We start from the raw sequence: 15,153 nt of genomic DNA on the forward strand, positions 1-15,153 counted from the left end.
GACATTTTAAGGTTTAATGTTTTATTATGTTTTTATGTGTTGGAAGCCTCCCAGAGTGACTGGGGCAACCTGGTCAGAATCCCTGTGACGGGGTGAGCTCCCGTTGCTTGGTCCCAGCTCCTGCCAACCTAGCAGTTCGAAAGCACGTCAAAATGCAAGTAGATAAATAGGAACCGCTACAGCGGGAAGGTAAATGGCGTTTCCATGTGCTGCTCTGGTTTGCCAGAAGTGGCTTTGTCATGCTGGCCACATGACCTGGAAGCTATACGCCGGCTCCCTCGGCCAATAATGTGAGATGAGCGCGCAACCCCAGAGTCGGTCACGACTGGACCTAATGGTCAGGGGTCCCTTTACCTTTACTACTACTACTACTACTACGTACTACTACTACTACTGTTGTTGTTTGTTGCATTTGAGGAGGACACGGGACAGCACCAGAGAGGGAATGGGGAGTGCTTCATATGGTCCTTGGGTCTGAGATTCCTCACCCATGTTTTAGCAGCGTTTGACTGGATTTTGCTATATTATGACACCACTGCTTGTGCTCTCCTTTGTAATTCTGTTAATATTGCCTTTGTTTGAAAGCAACATTGTTTTGAACAATGGTTTCAAAAGCCACGTTGGGGACCAGAGAGACTCCAACCCAGGAGCTGCCTGGTTCAAGCCTTGTTCCCGGGTAAGTTCTGGCAGACACTGTCAGGTAGCAGAAATCAATAGCATCTCTAAGACCCCCCCCCCAAAAAAACATGTTCATATTGCTAAGGGTGCCACACAGCAGTGATGTGCATTTGCCTCTCATTTTCCCAAGCACGCTGGCCTTCTTGCCCCTGTTTGCTGGGCAATTGTATCTGCAAGACCCCTAAGGCCGCTGCCTCTTCTTCTGAGACTGAACTGTAAAGCAAACGCACACATGCTCCACACACTTAGGGTGAAGAAATTGGGGGAGACAGCTTGTGTGGTTCTTGTGTTGTCTATCTAACAACGCTGACATGGCAGCTAAAGTATGAGAGCTTTCTTATCGCTGGCCATTAGCAAGATTAGAGCCATTGTTAAGTAATTAGACGGTGAAAGGTCTTGGCTTTTGTGTTGGCCTTGGTTCAGTCACAAGCGACTAATGAGGCCGCTTAACAAACCTTTTCTGCAGGGCTGGCCTGAAGCAGAACAACAAATGTCACTCCCCACACCGACCCCAAAAGTCAGGTAGCTACAGGTGGCTAAGTTATTTTTGGCATCTGAGGCAGAACAGTTCAGACATACCTCTCTCTGGCAGTATACATATAACAATGCAGTTCAATTCCTTCAGTAGCACCTTAAAGACCAACTAAGTTTTTATTTTGGTATGAGCTTTCGTGTGCATGCACACTTCTTCAGATAAGAAGAATCAGATAAGAAGGTATCTGAAGAAGTGTGCATGCACACGAAAGCTCATACCAAAATAAAAACTTAGTTGGTCTTTAAGGTGCTACTGAAGGAATTTTTTTTATTTTGCTTCGACTCAGACCAACACGGCTACCTACCTGTAACTAATGCAGTTAAATGTCTTACAATTTGTTGGCCTTTTGTGGTAATCCAAAATTAGGGGCCTGAGGGCCACCTCATGTTGCCTAATGGTATAGCTGGTCATCTAGGGCCTTTCTGTAAGTACGGTAAGCATAAATGTATATGTGTTTGTGTAGACATGAGCTGCTCCCCTCCTAGCTCCTAGGCACCCACTCATTTACCCATAAACCGAGGCAAAAACGAATAAAACCTTGGCTGTAGCTTCATACCAAGGGGTGGACATTAAATTAACTCACGGGTCAGCAACCTTTTTCAGCCATGGGCCGGTCCACCGTCCCTCAGACCATGTGGTGGGCCAGACTATATTTTGGAGAGAGGAAAAATGAACGAATTCCTATGCCCCACAAATAACCCAGAGATGCATTTTAAATAAAAGCACACATTCTACTCATGAAAAAACACGTTGATTTCTGGACCATCCGCGGGCCGGATTGAGAAGGCGATTGGGCCGCATCTGGCCCACGGGCCTTAGGTTGCCTACCCCTGAATTAACTGCTGCTGGCACAACTAAATACCTCACAACCTTCAAAGCCCAAATGTGACATGTTAGCCCAAGTGAAAAGGTGTTGTGTGTGAGTGCTTCCGAAATAATACTACCCAAGTGTGCCTGTGGATAGCAGTGTGCCACAAGGGCGCTATTTGAGATGCTCTTCTGAGGTAAAATTCATGACAGGGCAGGGGGAAATGGCCTGTCTGTTAATCATGTTGGATCTTGAAAACTTTATAGGCCGAGAGCAGCCCTGAAATGTACACAGAACACTACCAGCAGCTACACACGAGAGCAGCCTCTGCAAACCTCATGCCCCTCTCCAGAGGTTTTGGACTAGAATCGACTGTTGCTCTCTGGGGTTAGTGGGTTTTTTGGTCCAAAACATCTGGAAGGCACCAGGTTGGCGAACACTGCGCTAGGGCCTCCTGCAAACAAAATGGCATGTAAGGACCATCAGCAAACAGTGTGCTTAACTGTGTCCTTTATAAACCTTCTGCTTAGTTCTTTTTCTAAAATATTACTCCCCATCTTTCCGTTGAAACTCTCAATATGAGGTAAACAATAGATATTTGTAAAAATGCATGATTAAAAAAAGACTTCAGAGATCAGAAGAAGACAGCCAATAAAGATTGAACAGTAACTTGGCAGGTAGAATTCATGAGGTGAAAGAGACCAATCTTTGCAAGCTGAGAGAGAGCCACTACAGATGAGGCTAAGCAGGCCTCCCTCAGAAGGAAATTCCAAAATCTAGGTGGAACTCTACAGAATGCTCTCACCTGCATGCCAGCCAAATGCAACTCAGTTGTCTCTTTACAAATGCTTGAGGGAAGCAGGGCTTAACTTCAGAAAACAAAATCGGGTTTCATTGTACATTTGACAATATAACCAGGATTTAGATAACGAACTATGGTTCGCACTGCCCATGGCTATGTATAATGTCTGCAAGGGCCAGGAGCGTAGCATGGGACAGGGCAAAGGGATCATGACCCTGGGCATGGATTTTTGAGGGACCGTGAAGCTGTTTTGGTGATTTCTTCTCAGCAGCCTCAATGTCCTATCCTAGGGTGTGTTCACATTAGCACCTTAAAGTGCAGTGAAGGTGTTTTCCCCTTGATAGGACAGGATGCCTTTACCCTGTGCAAGAGTGTTCACACTTTGACCAGAGGTGAATTAGGAGTGGCTTATGGGCTCCATTTGATGTGTAGCTGGTTTAAGAAACAATGCATTAAACAACGGGATCTCATAATGAAGTACAGGATCCGTATACATGATGGGTGATGTCATGCGAACATGGATTAAAATCCCAGCACTCGAAACAACGTGAGTGCCTATTAAACGGGAATGTGAACACAGCCCCACATAGCCTAAGAGAGGTTTTGGAGGGCATGTAAGTCCCTAAAGTGGGAACCTTCCTTCCATTAACTTATGCTGACTCTTAGGATTCCAGCTAAATTATTTTTCCTACTGCGCAAAAATGTTCCTTTCCTCCAGCTGTATCCATGGAAATGTAGACTCCAAACTTCTATATGACTTTTGGTATCTGACACAGTAAATCAGCTCAAACTCCAACCCAACCATACTCCTCTGCATTGATCATTAAGGCATTTCAAAAGAAGAGAATAAGCTCACCCAAATCAAACACATGATTTTCATTTATTTGTTCATTTTAGATTTTCCAACACCCGCCCTCCATGTTTTAAGCAGCAAAAGACATTTCTTTCCATTGTGAATACAGTTACATGGTTTTTTTTTTTAAAAAAAATTCCTGCCAGTGCATGTAGGTGTGTACCTAGTAAATCTGGATCTACAAACATTTGGGAATGGAATCAGCTGACAGAACCATCACCTCTGCTCTCCATCTTAATGTTGCAGCTGTGGCTTCCAGTGGAAGAACGTCACTAAACCATGCCATAGATTTAGACGGGCTAAATTTTAACCACAAGCGTACAAGTTTCTATCTGGGCTGCTTACATGTTGACAGTCATTCAAAATTCATGGGGGCGGGAACGCTTAAATAACAACCGAAAAAAGAGCAGGGATATTCTAACTGAACGAGCCTCGAGACTTTCCATTGAGAGAATATTCCCTGTACTGTGTAGTGTCTATGAAGGATTTGTAGCATATATGATAGCCCTAGCCAATATGGAAGAGCATTTTGAGCAGGTTAGGCTTTCCAAAGCTTTGCATTGGATTTGAACAGCCTTCCACAACCCTGATGCACTCCAGATGTCTTGGACTACAATTCCCATCAGCCCTACAATGGCAAGGGGTGATGGGAATTGTAGTAAAAAATAAAATAAATCCAGAGGCCTCTAGGTTTGGAAGGCTGGACTAAAAGCTGCTGGTGGTGGAGACTTTGAAAAGCCATCAAATCCTGCCGTACGTAGGACACATTTGCAGACACCTCACCCAATAATTGTCAGTCGACTTTGAAGGCCAAGCAAGGATAACAACAAACACCCCACTTCCTACATCATCTGAGCTGAGGAAGAGGCTCTGACCTTCTAGGCACTGCCAGTGTATTGAGCTCAATGGTGATTGCCTCAATGCCCCCATTCAATCGTGTGTGTGTGTGTGCTGTCAGAATGAAAATCAATAAATATTTTTTCATATAAAAAATAGACTCGTTAAAAAAATTATTAAGCTACCTTTAAAAACTAACATATCTCAATACCCTTTTGAGAGCAGAACCCTTACACTCTTGCACACTGCAGGCCCTGATTCAGGACAGCAAGTAAGTTTCACTGAAAGCTCTGGGACTTCAGCCTTATACTTATCGTGTGAGTTCCAACAGGGTCATACTCCCCAAGGCCGTTCATAGCCGCTGGATTTAGTCTCCGTGGAGGGGGAACAACAGGAACCTACAAAGTCATCCAAACTACTGCGGAGTGTTTTAACTGGCTTCAACATTCACTTGATTCTTCTTTCAAACTGACCTTCCCTCCTAGACTGGTTGACTGAACAGGCCTTAAACCTGACCAGGAATTAGCCTCAGGCTACAAACAGTCCATGTCAGCATTTTGTGGTGGTGGTGGTGGGGAGAAAAGTAATCAAAGATGAGGAACCCTTAGTAGGATGAAGGAAAGGGGGAACTTAAATAGAACGGGAAAACACATACAGAAAATCAAAGAAACAAACAAAATCCCTAGGGTACATGTGGGCTATTGCCAGCCCACTAATCACCAGGGTCCAGGGGTGTCTTGCACATAGAGGCAAGTGGCACAGGGCACCAGGGTGCCAAGTTCGCGCCAAGTTCTGGAGGGCGCCTGGGAAGAAGCAGAGGCCGGATGCTGTGCCTCCTGGTATCAGCTCACTGCCCTCATCCGCCGCGCCGAAACAGCGCCGCGCCCGGAGCCTCCATCTCTTCCCCGCCGGAGGAGCCGCCTTCAGCCGCTGCCTGCCTCCTCCAGCCCCGCAAAGCTGCCGGCAGCGCTGTAAAAAGGTCAGCAGCAACTATGGGAACCGGGGGGGGGGGCGGGGCGCCAGAGGGATCTTTGAACCACGGCGCTGGATAGGCTTAAGACGGCCCTGCCAGGGTCTGACATAAAAGTGAAACTCAACCTTCACCCCCCCCCCCATTAAGTGCATCATCCAGTCCTGGGAGGGGCATGATAACATGGGTCCTTATAATAAACTCTTCATTGTTCCGATTAAGACATGATGTAGACTTCCAGTAGGCTAGCCACTGCATGCATTCTGTAGAAGATGCCAAATGGCAGGCAGATGTCCACAATGGCAGCCCACATGGGATAACCGTAGAACGTGAGCTCCGTTTTGTTGTCAAACTGTGGCCGGGCTCCAAATGCTGGCATGGTCCAGAGCTGTTTGGGAAAAGAAAGAAAAACAACAACACGAGAACATTAGGAATCTGTAAGCACCCTCTGTATTACATAGTTTATATCAGCAAGCTATAAAGGGCGGAAACTAGGCTCTACAAGAGTCCTGGAGCTCACTTCTCAATAGCATTTAAAAATAACAGCACAGGAGATGATGCCGTCATGCTGTGTTTTCTAGGCACAGATCCAGGATTTCCAGGTCCACGTCTGAGCACTTGTTTTGGTCCCACTGTTTTCCCTGGGAGACCTGGGTTTTGCCACTGAATCGGAGCAAAGGTTTGTTGGATTCAGCAGGAAAACGCCGGTTTTCCAGGGGAAAGCAGTGGAAGGAGGTAAAACAGCTTGGAAATTCTGGATCTGGAAATCCTGGGCTTGAGCCTAGAAAGCATGGCACAGAAGGAAGTGTGGGTGAGCCCTGTGTAGAAAAAAAAATACAGTGTAATATACAGTACTGTATTTTTCCATCTATAAGACACCCCCATGTATAAGACACCCCCTATTTTGGAGGGCTCAGATTTAAGAAAATGGGGGGAGATGGCCCGGTGTATAAGATGCCCACTAATTTTTGACATTTTTTTTATAAAAAAAAACAAAACCCTAGTCTAATACATGGAAAAATACAGTATGTTTTGTTAGCAGAGAGAGAGAGAAAGCGCGCTGTTACTAGAGTTCCATGTCTCTTGTTAATACCTAGTTCTATCAGAGACTCTGCTACACAGCTACATCTTTTGTCACACATGAAAATGTGTTGGTGTAATTAACATGACCGCAACTGGTTATAAAATGAAATACTGAAGATGTACATCTACATTTACACACACACACACACACACACACACACACACACACACACACACACCCCTCAGAGCAGGAGTTCCTTGCATGCTTTGCCTCTATGTATTTCCCCCCGAAGGAATAAGAAAATTTCCAAATTAATTAGCTGCTTTACTTACAATGGCATTCCCCAAGAGCAGAAACACTGAGATCTCCTTTAGGAATCTTCTTCTCCAGTTAATTTGCTTGGAGGCCTTAAGGGACCGCCTCGCTTCAGAAGTCTGAATGGCTAACCCTGGCAGTGCGCTGGGCGGCAGAGCACTCAAACTCTCAGGGACACGGAGCGATACTGCATTCATATTGACAAAAGTGAGCCCATAGATATCCTTCTGCTGAGGGTCAACTTTGTCTTCCTCTTCTGGGGGTTGCCGGTGCAGGCCTTCAATGATGAAAATGTTTTGGAAAGTGGGCTGAGCAAGCATCAGTAAGGAATAGCTCAAGTTGAGGGCATTTATAGTGTCCCTTGGTGAACTGGCCACTGTGGCCACAATAGAGTAATAGGAAATGGCATATTGCCCCAAGGCTGCACCCATCAATAATGCTACATCCAAAGTTCTGGTTGGGTTCTTGTGATGGTCCATGTCCCTCTTGTCAAATCTATAAACAATGGAGCCTGCGATGCAGATGATGGACATCAGGCTCAGGCAAACGATGTTGAAGCTGTAATACATAGTTAGCATCTGGTTGGTCTTCTTAGAGTCTGCGTTTGAATTCACCTGAATCTCATACACAATCAGGACCGCTATGCCCGTCACAAGTACCAAGAACCCCACAATGGTGCCCAAAAAATAAGTCCTTCTGAAAAGCTTGAACTTCAGCTGGTGGATATGGTTGTCATGGGGATCAATGAGGCGGCCAACGTTCTTCCACATGACGTAGACCATGGCGGAAGCAAAGAGGCTGTACTCAATATTGAAGGGGTACAACCAGTAATAGCCATTCTGGAAGATCTTGCAGAGTTGGCTTTTACAGGCACAGCTTTCTGATGGCGAAGCCGCCCTCATCATTAACAGAGCTGCAACAAAGAGAAAACAAAGCTTGTTAGGGGCTAGTTACTGCTCTTGTTCTTTAAACAACATAGGACTCTGAGAAGAAACGAGCCGAAGATTGCAATATCTATGAATTTTGTTGGAACGGGATTGAAACGAGAGCTGCCACTTCAGAGCCATCTCCGTGATTCTTTAAGTCCTCTCAAATCTCTACAGGTGCTTTGTGCCTTGCATTTATATCTTGCTTTTCCTTTGTGGTGGTCAAAATGATACACACAGATGTCCCCCCTCCCAACAACTCTGAAACTAGTTAGGATAAGAGGTGGGGGAAGGGGCAGGTGTGGGTGTGTGATTATTTTGGGCTTCTTTGGATGTTATCATCCTCAGAGAGGGATACTGAGAGGGGCCCTTAGGTTCACTCACACAAGCCCATGCTCTCCCTCCCAACCCCTTTTTACAGGAGCTAAATGAGAGACGGAATGGCCGACTGCCCTTTTAGAAACAGTTTATTTCCTTGGGGGCTGGGGAGATTTCTTGTTCAAATAACAGCAGGCCTCCTTTGTTGGTGATTCACTCCTCATACTTTCCAGAATGGAGTAAGAAGACCAGGGAAGGGAAGGGAGACATGTTCCTGATGCCTTCCCAGGAACAATCTTTTATTTTGTGAGTTGTGGTACAGAAGGGGGACAATAATCTATGTAGCACCTCACAAAACAAAGAAACACCACCACCACCCAACTAATTTTCCCTGGCCTTAGAATGTTCAGGAGATAGGGCAGAAACAGGGTGGTTAAGAAGTGGGGACCCTAATTTACTCCATGGAAGCCTCCACTGAAGTCTGCTTTTGGGTACACTGCTCTTTAAAATAAGCAAAAGGAAAAGAAAATTGTAAAATGATCCACTATGAAATTGCTGCTCTGTTCACTGCACTGTAGGCATGTCCACACATTAACATTCAACAAGCGTATAATCTGTGTACATAAAGGGCTGAGCTTCACATCTGTAGAATTATTCACATATTAACATTCAACAAGGTGTGCAGTCCATGTACACAGTAACTGAGTTACGCAAGTCTACATTGCTTCATGCAACCACTTGTACATGTGCAGAGACAGCTTGTACCTGAGTTCAGTGTAATGTGTGAGTGAGCAAGCCTTGTGAGTTTTAAGCTAAGTTGTTCTAAACGGGTCGCCTTTCTTGAGCCACTTACCCATTCTGTGTGTAACATTTGCAACTGCGTTCTTTGATTCAGCCTTATGCACTGACTCATCTGTTACAGCTGCCATCCATACTGCTAGGTTGGTGGTCAACGTGAGCATCAAGCCACATCTGTAGGAAGAGAAAGCGTGGAACCATGGAGTTAAACTCTGTTCATTACAGGATTATACACCACTTTCTGGAATAGCAAAGCAATAGGACCGGCCATGCTTATAGAGGTATTGTAAAGATTACCATGACAATAAATGCAAGAGGTGTTTGTGGGGTTTTTTGAGCAATAAGAAAGAGCTCAATATAAAAATTCAAAGCAGCTGTTGTTGCTGTAAACTATTTCCATCAGGAGGGCTAAGACCAACAACGGCAACAGGCAGAGAGAGGAGATCTTCCATAATGTGTCTTCCATCATGGGACCCTCGTACCTACGGGACCGCCTCTCCTGGTATGCCCCACCTTAAGTTCCACAGACAACAATATTCTGGAGATCCCGAGCCATAAGGTGGCTAGATTGGCCTCAACTAGGGCCAGGGCCTTTTCAGTATTGGCCCCGACTTGGTGGAACGCTCTTTCACAGGAGACCAGGGCCCTGCGGGATTTGTCATCTTTCCACAGGGCCTGCAAGACAGAGCTGTTCCGCCTGGCCTTTGGGTTGGATTCAGACTGACCCCTGTGTTTTCCTCCCTCATGGTTTTGATTTATGGACTACTTAAAATGAGGCTGCATTTTAAATTTTAATATTGTATTTTAATCTGTATTTTAATTAATTGTTTTCTTTTCTTTTATGTCTTGTTGTAATTTTATTGGTGTTAGCCGCCCTGAGCCCGGTTTCAACTGGGGAGGGCGGGGTATAAATAAATAAATAAATAAATAAATAATAATAATTTAGTTATCCTTTGGAGTCATTAAAGAGCAGGAACTTGCAGAGGACACCCACCATTAGGGAGAGCAAGACAGCTACTTCAGGCAACCAATTCTGGGATTCATGAGAAGGCAACAAGTTGTTATTTACTTATTATGATTGTATATTTACTGCCAGGGAGGGGGAGAGATACTTGTGGGATTTTCTGACTCAGTTCCCAGAATAACTTGGCTGGTCTTGAGGGGATGATATCATTTGCTGTTCTACCTCAAGCAGCAACATGTCTTTGGCTGGTCTTTTCAAAGAGCCCTTTAGGACTGAACAGGATCCTGCATTTTGTTGCAGATCCCTGTCTTTCACTACTGATGATGATGTCATGGCTAGCATGTTGGGATTCGGGCCTCGTCTCTCTGTTCAGCCAGCCTAGGCTGAGACTTAACAAAATGGCAAAGCAGCATGGATTGGACAGACTCGGCTAGGTGGCCTCGCCTGGATATTTACCTGGTAAGATTCAGGTGCTTGTGGATGCAGTCTTGGGCAGACATCCAGAGGAAGACAGTCTAGAATGGGGGGAAAGTATATATATTTAAAATGGCATTCCAAAGTAGGTAGGAAATGAAGTGCAGGGAATGAATGGAAGAGGCAAAAAAAAGAGAGAGCAAAGAAATTTGATGTCACATTTACTCTTCTTATCCTATTTAGTAACTTCTGTCCATTCACCCAGCTTATAGAGGAAATATTCCTTCCACTTCTAAGCGATGCAAATTTGCAAACTCCCAAGGTATCTGAAGAAGTGTGCATGCACACGAAAGCTCATACCAATAACAAACTTAGTTGGTCTCTAAGGTGCTACTGGAAGGAAATTTTTTTTATTTTGTTTCGACTACGGCAGACCAACACGGCTACCTACCTGTAACTAAAACTCCCAAGGATCACTTTGGGGCCTTAAAAGCATGGCTAGTCTTACTAATATCCTTGCCCTTCCAATATAAAATGGCTGTAGGATTCATTTCCCACCCAGGTGTTTCTACACATCATTCCTGTAGAAGAGTGTTCAACTAATGAAGCAGGATGCTGTGTGGACGGCCAAGTATAAATCCACCACTACACCACTAATGCACAATTGCTGCATCAGTGACATGTTGAAGAATACACTCAGATCTCTCCCCCCCAAAAAAATCCCATAGTCTGGAATTGTCCTGGATCTAATTAGTGACAGATTCTCCTGCGCCCATTAGAATGTTTCCACAGGAATGTTAACCTTTCCAGGTCTAAAAGTAATCCAAAAGACAGATAAGAGGCTCTCCAAGTATATTAACCAGGCAGCTGTGAGGCCACACAAAAAGGAAACAGTGGCATAATTTTATCCAGTCTCCTCCTAGCAGACAAGGTCCTAACTAAGAACAGTCTCCAGTAAACACAAGCACAGCTAATGAGGCTAAAGAACTTGCCACCATCCATTCCTTTTGCTTCCTCATCTCAGCTAAGGTTGCTGCATGTGCTGGGTTCAGTAAATCAGTCGCAGCAAGATCTGAACTCCTGCATCTACCATGAATGATCCCACAGACCAGGGGTAGCCAGCATAGTGCCCTCTGATATGCTTGGGCTTTAACTCCCATCTTCCCTAAGCATTAGACATGCTGGCTGGAGCTGAATGGGATTTGGGGTCCAACAACATCTGGAGAGTCCCAGGCTGGCTTCCCCCACCATAGACCACTTCCTATGTACCCCGAAGAAGAGCCCAACTCACCTGAGTGATCACAAACACACCCTGTACCACTGGAAACATTATTCTGATGGGTGACAGGCACTTATAGTAGCTGGAATAATATCCGGTCTTAAAAGCATCCATTACCAGCGAGAGGACTGCAAACAAGACCAAGCCTCCTGTTTTGGAAAGAAAATGCAATCACATTCTGTGCACACCAGATTCCTAGACTCCTATAGTTTCTCTATTTTGTCTTTTTACCCACAGCCATGGATCCTTTATGCCAGCAGCCCACATAAGGTAACAATAATGGAATTTCATGCACAAGGTACCAGTCTGCTGAAATAGGAGTCTTACTGGGTTATTTTTGCTTTTATAAAATGGAATTGCCTCAAGCAAATCAAGTCCAAACTCAATGTCAGGGTGCAGAATCCGTCTCAGTAAATGGAGCTCCAACTCTTCCAAGTCCTTGAATATACAGGGGTAGGTACTCAGAGCTGGCTCCAGATTTCTGCTGGGCCCCTTGGCAAAAGATCTGTACCGTGCCATTTTCTGTTTGGCCAGACAAGACATCTCACTTGCTTCTGTAATTCTTAAATCCACCCTCCTTAATGCTCTCCAAAGCACCGGAGGAGAAGTGTGTGTGTGTGTGTGTGTGTGTGTGTGTGTGTGTGTGTGTGTGTTAGGGATTGTACTGGATCGAAGGCTTTGCTTTGAAAACTCATGAACCTGGGTTAGATGCTCCAGTTCCTGGCATCACCTCTGGCCATCACACCAAATGTGACATAATTTTTTAGCTAGCTTTCTTCTTGGACACTGGAGGTAATGCCCACTAACAGCTCTCAACAGAAGAGTAGGTCTCGCAGAACTTAGAGAACAGTTGAGATTTTTGATTAAATATAGGCAGGACTGTGCTTGGCCACTGTGAGATTAGGTTGATGGACTACAATGGGCTGCTGGCCTGATCCAGCTGTCTCTTTTTATGTTCTTATGAATGTAGCAGAACCCCTTCATGGATTTGCCCCATTCCCATGGGATTAAGACCCACTTTCTCATCATGTTTACGCTTTGTCCTCCCCACCCAACATATAGCTTCCTGCTTACCTCTCAGCCAGATGGGCCCTGCATGGTTGTCCTTGCAAGGAATGGCACCCGGCAGCCTGGAGGTTCTGAAGATGTAGAAGAGCATCCAGGCAATGTTGATCAGCATCACAATGATGAGCATGAAAAAGACATCATAGTCATGCAGCTTTACATCTTGGAAAGCCCCACCGCTGACCAGTGTGCAGGCCAGAAGCACCAAATTGATGGCCAGTAGAATGGAGAAGACACGCCCTCCTTTCTTCCAGATTTCCTTGGAGCTGTGCGGCGAGGGAGACGGGCACTTGTGGGAGCCAATGGAAGAGGTGGGAGATAGCGGGTCAGGTCCAAAGCTGCCCTTGTCGTCCTTGTGGCCAGAGCCCATAATGGAATCCTCACGTCTGATCTCACAGTCTTGCCACATTGATACTTCGGTCATGATTTAATGGGCACCGAGGAGCTGCTGCTGCTGGCCTAAAGGTGGGGGCAGGAACAGAGAAAATGTACACACCTATGTCAGTGAGTCCAGGCATCATCCAAACAGGAACAAAGTTTAAAATTATGGTATTATTAGAAAAAGGGGGGAAATGCACATAAAAAGAGAACAGTAAGACCTGCAAAGGTGGGCTTCGAGGTACAATCTTTCACTTTGACTTGGCCATGAATTTCTCAAGCTGCTCTTTCCACAGCAAGCTCCCATGTTGTTGTAAAAGCCTATTCTGTTATTTTGAGGGATTTGCAAGCAGCAAGAACTATCTAGTTGTAGTACTGCATTGTGAAGAAACAGATCAGCGAGGGGAGTACATCTGGGGTGCCAATTTGAATAAAATATCAATCACAAGACATAGTGCGCACACACCATTTGAATGGCAATGCCCATCAACTTTTTGGTGGGGAGGCTGACCCCTTCAAATATTTGGCTCCTACGAACTCCATTAGCTCCTACGAACTCCATTGAAAATACACTCCAGCAGCTATATTCCTCTACATAACCTGCTTCTTCACAATGCAGCAGTACAGTTGGAGAACTTTGCTTTTCTGTGTATCAAAGAATGAGGACCTTAAAAAGGCATCCAATCAGTAATAGTCTCCAAAGGATTCTTAACCACTTCCCTTCCACCTGCAAGCATCTTACAATGCAAGTCTATGTGCATATCTGCTCAGAAGTATGTCCCACTAAAATCAGTGAGAGTTTGTTCCCAGGTGCAATCGTATGAGCATTAACCTGGGAATAAGTCCCGTTGAAAACAAACTGAACTTACTTTAGATGCATGGGATTGCGCGTGGTGCTGTAGTTAAGATTTGTTACTAATATTTCCAAGTTGGTATTTTATAACTAGACAAGAACTGTAATCACAACAAAGAACAAATGCACCTACCTGTTTTCCGCCCGCAAGTCGACTCTCTTTCCTCACCGCTGTTTTTGCACAAGCTTCCTTTCCCCCCAGCTCACAGATGCCCTGGAATTTATATCTGTCCGGATGCCTCTGTGATTTACACCACCAGTGATAAACTTCTCAGTAAGGCTCACACGATCCATTTTGTGCAGTAGCTAGTTTTAGGGAAGAAAGGATGAGGAAGAGAGGGTCAAGGTCACTTGACAGTAAAAGTGGTGGGAAGGTAGGATCTTATCGAAAAACATACTGTACAGGTCACATTTCATTTCATTCTTCTTCTTATTTTTAAAAAAGCATGACAGCAACAATTGGCCTTGGCTTAGAATCAACCTGCCAGTCTTGAGCTGGAAGTAAAACCTCCTTAGGCTGAAATCCTATACACACTTGAACTTACTGGGTTTTCTGAGTAGGTGTGATATATAAGGATTGCATTGTTGGTGTCTTATTTCCTGCATATTTTTAGAGTTGGGGGCCAGATGAAAAAGAGTACAGGGCTCTTGTGCCTGTAATAGTTATGCAGGGGGAGGGGATTTCAGTATAAATGGCAACAAAACAAAATCACAACCAAACCCTTTTCCACACAACTATTGAAGACAAAGGAGCCCCTTTTCACCTGACTATGAAATGCCAGTGTTGTTTCCTGTGGGTCTGTGTTTTTGTTTGTGCTTAAATATCAGTGTCCTTTAGCCAACAGTGCACAATTCAGATTAGTTAGAAGATTGCTGTTATTGCACTGTAGGGAAGGAGCCCTGGCAATGAGTTGTTCACTGACTTTACTAGATTCACTTCTTTACTAGATTCACTAGATTCATTTACTAGATTCACTTCTTTACTAGATTCACTTCACCATCCACCGTCCACTTCACCATCAAAACCTCTAAGCAGTTTACATCAAAAGATAATAATCCATTACATCCACTTATGCTATTGCAATAGAATGCCATCTGAAGCCATTTGTCCTAAGAAAACTGCAGGAGTGAATCATCCAGTTCCATGCTCAATAAAGTTGGAAGGAAACAAACATTTCTGGACGCTAGTCCATGACAGCTTATGCCACTTATTTCTGGTAGAGTTTCTAAGTGAATTTCATTCTCTGAGCAACAGATGGCGCCAGAAGACCAGGTATTCCCAAAGAGAGCCGGAAAGAGGGAACTAGTGGTCACTCACAGCCCTTTGAAATTCAGT

General features: G+C 44.8%; 1 protein-coding gene across 1 annotated transcript in view; it reads right to left on the minus strand.

The window, feature by feature from the left end:
• Positions 1-3,329: 3,329 nt before the first annotated feature.
• OTOP2 (otopetrin 2) overlaps positions 3,330-15,153 on the minus strand; it is a 43,358-nt gene continuing 31,534 nt past the window's right edge. Inside the window, exons 2-8 of the mRNA XM_035104410.2 lie at positions 13,951-14,123; positions 12,596-13,045; positions 11,534-11,670; positions 10,285-10,343; positions 8,920-9,038; positions 6,840-7,735; positions 3,330-5,871 (exon numbers count right to left, since the gene is read on the minus strand). Coding sequence (XP_034960301.1) covers positions 5,701-5,871; positions 6,840-7,735; positions 8,920-9,038; positions 10,285-10,343; positions 11,534-11,670; positions 12,596-13,010 — 1,797 coding nt within the window. The 5' untranslated portion in view covers positions 13,011-13,045; positions 13,951-14,123 and the 3' untranslated portion in view covers positions 3,330-5,700. The remainder of the gene's footprint in view (positions 5,872-6,839; positions 7,736-8,919; positions 9,039-10,284; positions 10,344-11,533; positions 11,671-12,595; positions 13,046-13,950; positions 14,124-15,153) is intronic.

This window comes from Zootoca vivipara, chromosome 2 (genome assembly GCF_963506605.1).
Source record: "Zootoca vivipara chromosome 2, rZooViv1.1, whole genome shotgun sequence".
Classification (NCBI taxonomy): Eukaryota; Metazoa; Chordata; class Lepidosauria; order Squamata; family Lacertidae; genus Zootoca; species Zootoca vivipara.